General features: G+C 33.0%; 1 protein-coding gene across 1 annotated transcript; it reads left to right on the top strand.

The window, feature by feature from the left end:
* The first annotated feature begins 611 nt into the window (after positions 1-611).
* Positions 612-7833, top strand: LOC110095478 (beta-glucuronosyltransferase GlcAT14B). The gene is made up of 4 exons (XM_020821029.2): positions 612-1532; positions 1623-1698; positions 1774-1889; positions 7018-7833. The coding sequence occupies exons 1-4, from the start codon at positions 917-919 to the stop codon at positions 7530-7532; spliced, it is 1323 nt and encodes a 440-aa protein (XP_020676688.1). The 5' UTR covers positions 612-916; the 3' UTR covers positions 7533-7833.
* Positions 7834-9054: the final 1221 nt, after the last annotated feature.

The raw sequence follows: 9054 nt of genomic DNA, 5'->3' as shown, positions 1-9054 counted from the left end.
ATAAAAATAAGATTGACCCTATTGTCTACAATAATTGTTAATTAGATCTAAGCTTAATTTGAGATGACTTTCTTATTACTTTTTAAATAAGCTTTCTAGTACAAAATTTATTAAAAAGCTGTTTTAAAAAGCAGTACGAAATTCATCCCAAACGAAGCCTCAAACAAATTAAAGTTTTTAACTTTTGATCCAATCAATTATATTTTAAAGAAAATCTTTTGCTAATTACTTTAAAAAAACAAATCATAATCATCATCAAATTATAAACCCATATTCTATGTAGTTCACATATAAAATAATTCATTTTTCACATAAATTTATACAACACAAAGTAAAAAAAAAAAATTGAAATAATTTCATATAAAATCTAATTATTTTTCACAAAATTATTATGAAGGAAATATAAGTAGTTCAATTATATATTTTTTAAATTTAAATAATTTTAGATCTAAATTACTTGAAAGTTGAAACCAAATCTACTATAAAATTTCCTGTTCACGATAATTACAATGTTGCTCACCAAACTTAATTTTCCCAATAAAATATTGGAAGCTCAACAAATCCGTTAACAAATATATACCTAATTCAATTTCTCTTTAATGGTCTTCTTGATTGAATCATCAAGTACGAAAGAAACTCCTCTTCCAAAAAAAAAAACTCCTTTTTCCCTTAATTTCACGGAGAAAAACGGTGAACAGATAGATACCTTGCTGTAGATCGAGTGCTAAAGATGAGATCTTCGGCCTCCTTCAACCTCCGCTCTATTGTATCAGACCGCAGACGGATTCTCCCATTCGCAATTCCTCTTTATTAATCGCTTTCACTTAATCCCCACATCCAAGTAACTCTCTTTCATTCATTCCCGAGAGAGCTGCGCTTCAGAGTTCGAGAGGAACGAAGAAGCATAAGCCGAAAGATGAAATTTTCGAGCTCCTTCCTCCTCCGCCCCCCAGCTTTAGACCGCAGATGGATCCTCCCTATTGCCATCGGCTCTTCCTTCTCTCTCCTCCTCCTCTTCTTCACCACCCTTTCTTCCCCCGTAAACGCCTCCGCTCTCCTCCCCTTCTCCTTCATCTTCTCCCTCCTCTCCTCCTCCCGTGTATCTTCTTCCTTCTTCACCCCCTCCTTCGTCGAATCAAAGCTGCAATATTTATCCTCTTCCTCTTCTTCTTCGTCTCTCCCACTTCCCCCACGTCTTGCCTACCTAATCTCCGGCTCAGCCGGCGACGGCTCCATGATCAAGCGTACGCTTCAAGCTCTCTACCATCCTTCGAACCGTTACATCGTTCATCTCGAAGCCGCTGCATCTCCGGAGGAAAGGAATAATCTCCGAGACTTTGTCGCCGGTCACCCTGTCTTCAAGGAGGTCGGAAATGTCAGGATGATCGCAAAAGCCAATCTTGTGACCTACCGTGGGCCCACCATGGTCGCCAATACCCTCCACGCCGCCGCTTTGTTGCTTCGGGAAGGTGGCGACTGGGACTGGTTTATTAACCTGAGTGCATCGGATTATCCTCTTGTAACGCAGGATGGTAACAAGTTTGCTTCTTGGCTTTTCTTGCTTCTGTTTTTTTAAGGAAAATTTAGTTTTTTTGATTGGTTTGATCTTGATCTTGTTGTAGATTTGTTGCATACCTTCTCGTATCTGCCGCGGAATCTGAACTTTCTTGATCATACGAGTAATATTGGGTGGAAGGAGTATGTTGGAACTAAGATTTTGAGCTCTTGTTAGTGTTGAGTTGGAGCTAAAGATTGATTTTTTTTTTCTTGCAGGTTTCAAAGGGCAAAACCAATAATTATTGACCCAGGACTATATATGTCAGAGAAGCAGGATGTTTTCTGGATACCCCAGAGAAGAAGTGTGCCAACTGCCTTCAAGCTTTTTACAGGTAAAGAAATCCTAGCCTTGTAAAATGCTTGTTGTTTTGCCTTTTTCTGTTTTGTTACAAGTATTATTTAAGTCAACTAGGATTTAACAAGTTTTGTAAATTCATATTGTATTAGAAAATCCTAAATGTTTTGAATCTTTAAAATTTTGGCATGGTAGATATTAAATCTGATTAAACACTAGTAAATTATTCGATAGATATTTTCAAGATTTATAATTTAAATGAAGGAGAAGAAGACTCGCAATGAGGATAAAGTGATGTAAATCTCTTAAACTCGAATTCCCCAGGATTTACCGATTTACTAAATCCATAATTTAATCTCCAACTGAAGTAAAATGTGGTTTAGAAGTTAGTAGTATTTGTTTGGCTCAAAATATGATTCGCAAGATTTAACTCAGATCAAGCGAAATCTTGCAACCAAGCAGCCCTCAAGTTATTTATGGGACTGCCAATCTGTTATGCAAGTCTTTTCAATTGATTTGTAGATTCATAGTTTGTTTCAATCATTATTGGAGACAATATTGCTTGTTTATATTTGTTGGTAGATCCCTTGAACTGATATAAACTTTGGATAATGATTATGATGAAGCATAATTATATAGATGAATATGGTCTTTTGCTAAGAAAATTCAATGATGCACTACCCTAGAGTGTGATACACTTGTCTGTTGCATGTTTTTTTTTTCCTCATGTCAATATTGAATGTTAAGATGAATGTATTGAAAATTATGAATGATGAATTCAAAAATGATTATAATAAAATAATTGCAGGAGTAGCTATCTGTTGAAGATAAAGTAGAGGAAGATACACTTAGGTGGTTTGGACATATACAATGAAGGATAGAAAATGTTGTATGTAAGCAAAAATACAAGTTACAATTCAGTAAATTAAACTACTAAATTTATTTGATAAGTTATCATAATATTTATAAAATATATACAATAAAAATGAGTTTAGAAATTTTATTACCTAGTCTTGCACAAGTACTATCCTTTAGTAGTATTTCCACCCCGAAAAAATATGTCTCGGTGCAAAGGTCACTCGTAGTAGCCCTCTAGGATAAGATGACTCTTGTTATGTGTAGTGCACTCACCATTGAGGATCCTAAGAAAAACCTTCTTTTGATGCAAAAAAGTACTCGCATGAGCTCTGAAAACCAGATCATATCTGATCTTACATGTAGTACTTTGCAAATTTGGGGAGATGGGAGAAGAATGTGACAAAGATAATATCTCAGTGCAAATTTGCTGATGGAGAGATAAAAAACCTTAAGATTTTCTATAAGCTCACTCTCAAGCACTCATGTACAAGTTGTTGGAGAGTTCTAACATTAAACTCCATTTTTTATAGAGATGAATATGGCAAAAATTGGTGAAACACTTGAGGAATTTATTAATAGAGTTTCCAATGTCATAAGATTGAGTCTTAACGATAACATAGACACTAGTGTCTTTTGGACTATAAACTATTGCATAGAATCACTAAAAACTTATTCACAAGAACTTGATAGACTATGTTTCTATGAACTATTGTGTGAATAAAAATCTTATCGCTCACGTTGCATTATCAAAGAAGGTCGTTCATTGCAATTTGATAAATTATGGCCTTACGTCAATCCTATATTCATGATTGCTCTAGAAAGTTTAGCTTATATTTCATAAAAAGAGACTCACTTTCACAATTGTATTGATGACTTCATCAAGTGCGCATTGCAACCAAAGACACCATCTAAAATCTTAAGAGCATAGCTCAACCTCTTCCATTATGTTTCTACACAATCCAATACCATTGGATGGACAAATTTAGTTCATTTAGGGATAATTCCTGACCAAGTTAATCAAATACTTATTGAAACAAGATGAACCTATTTCCTTGGATCACCATTCAATTTTGTTGGTTTAACTCTTGTACTAGGCATAAGTCTCATTCCCCTTGTTGCAATTTTCATTAATTTTATGTGGTTCTGTCAGAGTATTTGCTAGGTTCATCAATGATCCTACAAAATTAAAGAATTATACGCCATTATTCAACCTAATCGTTGTACATCTTGCATCAAATCAGTATTAAGGCTTACGTTGTATTAAAATGCCACATGGAAGTGGGGCAAACTATCAGTGTAACTTAAAAGATCATAAAAGCCATGGAATCTCACTAACTTTGCAAACTTATTTGATGAACAATGGAGTAAGCAAAATCAAAATTGTTATGATATTAATTTGTTAAAAAAATAATTTATAATTTGGAAGCCAATCAAGTTCATGTTTGTGATCTTGAAGTGAATTCTAATCACAATGATGAATCAATTCATTTGAATGTTAATTCTGATGGGAGACAAATAAATGATCTTGATAGCATATTTAGGGTATTTAATAGCTTATGAAAATTATAAATGTCAAAATTTTTGCATAGATGATGACATAACCATAGAAATTAGAGTTGAAATGTCTACCTATGCCGCTAAAATTAAGCCTAAATTTTTACCAATTTATTATTGGTGTTAGATAAAATTTTGAATGTCAAACCGTGTATGATGTACAATAAGCGCCATTTATAAAAATGAAATTAACTTTTTCTGAAATTTATTTCAGTAAAAGTTTTCTTGCAAAGACAGATAGTTCTCTTTAAAATTCTTTTATTTCAAAAAATTTTAAATATATGTCTTTGTGATGTCTTGATTGATTACTTATAAATTTGATTCACTAAAATAAGGCACTAAGATTGTCATTTATATGAATATATTTGAGAAATTATTGTTGTATTTTGAGATAGTTGAAGATGAAAAAGATCACATTATTTAGATTTGTCTGATTTGAAATCTAATGTCAAGAGATAGAAGACATCATCACATTCTATCACTTGGTTATGTTTTTCAACTTGCACGAACTTGAAAAAAATTTAATATTTTATGTGTCTAAGAAGGTTACTATGTATATGGGGACTATATAATTTCATCGAAGTAATTTAGTTTAGTCTGTTGCACCTACTACATCTAAGGGTAGTAACTAGAACTAATTAGGTCATTAAGGAAAAATTAACTACATTTACATTGAGGTCTAAGATTTCGTTGAGGTCTAAGATTTTTGCAAAAGTATGTTTTAAGTATCATCAAACTGATCATTATGCTAGCGAGTGTCCCAGTAAAAATTTACATATAAATGTGAAGAAGAAGAAGAAATCTGAAATAATCATTCTAATGATGTTCATTAGTTTGATAAAGAGATTTTTGTGGATGCTTTAGTTAATAATTTTCTGATTGTCATTCGTTTTATCATACTTTCTCCTTAGGTTAAATCTGATTGAAAGAGAATTGCAATTTTTTAATCTATTTCAAGCATGGGGAGATGTTTTGCAAACTTATTATTATTAGTGAGAGTGGTATGAATGTTTTATCTATATCTACCATAGATCACATGAATTATGTTGTTAATGTCATTCTATGTAGATCATGGTTGTATAAGTTAGATGTTACTCATTTTGATAGATCTATTACTTACACTTTCAAGACTAATAGGAAAGGAGTAGATTTGAAACATAAAAGCCTAAGTTTAAATCTAAATATATGCAAGAAACTAGTGGTTCTAATGAAGTGAATAATCCTTGAACATTCTAAGTAAATATGCAATCGAGAGGGAGTGTGGGCAAGGGAGTGATATATGCTTTCTTAGTTGTGAAATTTATTAGTGTGATGTATGATGTTGTGACTTCTCTTGATGATGTTAAATAAGGGTTGGTTCATTTTAAAGGTTTTTCCATGATGAATTTCTTAGTGAATTACCACCTTTAAGAGATATACATGTTATTGATTTAGTTCCTTAATCTTCATTGCTTAATTTTTCTCATTTTGTGGTGGATCCAACATTGCAAGATGAGTCTAATAGACAAGTTAACAATTACTTAAGAATGAATTTATTAGGAAAACATGAGTCATTATATTTTAGATGTTTTCCAATACCATAAGTCTTATTCTTTGCAGCAAGTGGAGAGCAAGACTTTTTTCAAGTGGAAGACATGGAGAGAAAATAGGAAATGTGGATGAAAATTCTCTAACTTCATGGGAGTGTTGAAATACCAAGTCTACTTAGATGTTATAAAATATAATTAACTGAAAATACACTCATAAATATGTATTTAATATAGATAACATTTACATCTTAATATAATACCATTGAATCGAACACTTACAGGATTTGACATATAACATTAACATCTTAATAACATTGAACCAAAAATCACCTAAATTTATAAGTTTTCTTTACAATATCAGCAGCCTCATAACATTATCTTATTGCAACTGTATATTTGAGTAGTATTCTCTTTATTTTCAAGTAGCAGGCTTGTTTTTTATTCACCGAATATATATAAACATCATACTTTACATAACACTTGGTATGATAATAACAGCTCCATAGTGAAGGAAACCTTGATCATCTTCTGTTTCTTTAGCTATGGACTCATAAAGAATTCCCTGTACCTGAAGATAGCTGAAGGTGGATATCTTTGGGCTCCTTTAGTCAGGGTTCTCCTTCAAATAATTTGAGAGCTAGAAATTGTTGTGGAAAAAACTGCTTTATGAATCCTTTTCAAAACTCCATTGTAAAAGTAATTTTCTTAAAACAAATATCTTAAAAAATAAGTCAACTATTGTAACACAAATGAGATTCATCTGCTTTCGATTGCTTTATCAACACAAAGCACATGAACCGCACACAACATCAATAACTTCATCAGGGGTGGAACCAAGCATAATTTTCAGGGGGAACAAACTTATAAGTAATTGTAGGCAGATATGTCGGGGATCCAAGGGGGCAGCGCCCCCTGACGGGATTCGACCTGGGGGCAATTGCCTAACAAATTTTGATTTACTATTTCTCTTTGTATTTGGTTCATCATTCCCTAACAATAACACCTTTAACATATTTAATTATACTGGGGGCAAAGACAAAGAATTACCTAAATAATCATATAGAAAAAAAAGGTGTGTGTGTGTGTAGGTGGGGGGGGGGGGTTGCCCACCCTAGGCTCAAAGGGGTTTCACCCATGAACTTCATCATGTTACTTGGACTGCCACATGTTCAAAACTCTCAATGTACTATGCCAATTTGGATTTACTATTTGAATTTACAACAGGATCTGCTTGGATGGCGCTCTCCCGCTCTTTCATCGACTACTGCATATGGGGCTACGACAACCTCCCTCGAACAGTCCTCATGTACTATGCCAATTTCCTTTCATCACCTGAGGGCTACTTCCACACTGTGATTTGCAATGCTAAAGAATTCACTAACACTACTGTCAACAATGACCTGCATTTCATATCATGGGATAATCCTCCTAAGCAACACCCACATTACCTCAACTTGAAGGATATGGAGGTTATGGTCAATAGTAATGCGCCATTTGCGAGGAAGTTTCGAAGACATGACCCGGTTCTCGACAAGATTGATGCCGAACTCTTGTTCCGTCGGCCCGAAAGGCTTGTTCCAGGGGGATGGTGTGTAGGGAGCAAAGATAATGAGAGTGATCCATGTCTCGTCGTGGGAAACGGTTCTGTTCTTCGTCCCGGCCCGGGCGCAGTCAGATTGCAAAAGCTTATGGAGAGGCTTTTATCAAAAGAAAACTTCAGGTCAAGGCAGTGCAAGTGATCACTGCAGCAGGATTTACTATAAAAATTGTAGGAAATGCAGTAGTTGTTGACCAGTGTTCTTTTTTTTTTTTCTTAGATTGATGAAAGAATGGAGGAATGTTCATTTATCGTTCCCTGTGTAGGCACTTTTTTGGATTAATGCATAGAGTTAAATAGACAACAGGATTTAGTTGATGATGCTTTGTTTTTTAATCTAATGTAAGGAGAAGTGTCTGGAAGTTACATCCATATACATAACAAATGTGCATATTTTGTAATCAGAGACCTGCATTGCTTCATAAAATGATACTTTTCATGTTTATATAGGAATATAATCGAGTCAGATATCAATCAAATATTACATTGCATTTGTTTACGGTTTTATAAGGGACAGTTTTTTACTGCTTTTTAAAATAGATTTTTAGTACAAAAATGTGTAATTAAAGAAATTTTTGTATTAGAAAGCTGCTTTAAAAAACAACAAAAAAAAGTTGTTTCAAACAAAAGCCTAAGGCTTTATTTGGGAAGGCTTTTTTAATGCTTCTTAAAGCAACTTTCGAGTACAAAAATTTTAACATTTGTACTACAAAGCCGTTTTAAGAAGCAGTAAGAAAGCTATCCTAAATGAAGCCTAAGGCTCATATTGAGCTTATTTATGTTCCATGAAAATTGACACTCAGTAAAGGTTTTTCCTTTTTTGGATTGAGTGGTGGGAAACATTTTTTGTGTAGATGTCAAAGGAATTTGTTTCAGGCTGTTTTCAAAGTTTGATGAATTTGTTTATATGCTTGTAAACAAAACTTGCATGTAGTATAAGAGATATTTAAAATGTATCAAAGTCAACACTTTTACAGTCTAATAGGCTGTTTGTTTTGCTGAAAAAGAAATATAGAGTACAAAGAAAATTTTAAAGTAAATCCAATGTATTAAAAAAAAAATTTTTTTTGTGTTGTTTGATTAAGTAAACTATAAACACAAGAGATTTTGGTTAGAAGTAAAATTAATTTAGATTTTGTTTGAGAGAATTTTTTATTGCTTCATAAAGCAGCTTTTTAGTTTAAAAAACTTTATATTATAAAATTCTTTTAAGAACTAATAAGAAGGCCGTCGCAAACAAAGCCTTGGTGTGTTTGTGACAACAATGAGGTGGTGGGCAATTGTCGATAAGGGTTGATAGGGCTTCACACCGGCGGGATATGTGGAATTTGGCTCAAATTGGGCAAATTTCAAATTTATTGCAAATGAAGTGGATAGAAAATTCTAAATGCATCTTTTTTTTCTTCCAACCAAATGTTAGGAATTTTGAAAATCGTGCATTTAGTTATTTTATTCTTGTATTGCTCGCATCCAAACAATCCCTAAGGCTTCGTTTGGGGCTTTCTTAGTGCTTCTTAAAACAACTTTCTAGCATAAAAAATTTTATTTTTTAAAGTAGAAAGCTACCTTAAAAAATAATAAAAAGACTGTCCCAAATGAGGCCTAAATTAATTTTAAAATCTTTCTTTAAAAAATAAGAATAGCTAATCCATGATAATTTAATT

The sequence above is a fragment of the Dendrobium catenatum genome, unplaced genomic scaffold (assembly GCF_001605985.2).
Source record: "Dendrobium catenatum unplaced genomic scaffold, ASM160598v2 fragScaff_scaffold_370, whole genome shotgun sequence".
NCBI classification, from domain to species: Eukaryota; Viridiplantae; Streptophyta; class Magnoliopsida; order Asparagales; family Orchidaceae; genus Dendrobium; species Dendrobium catenatum.
This window is presented reverse-complemented; position numbering and strand designations above follow the sequence as displayed.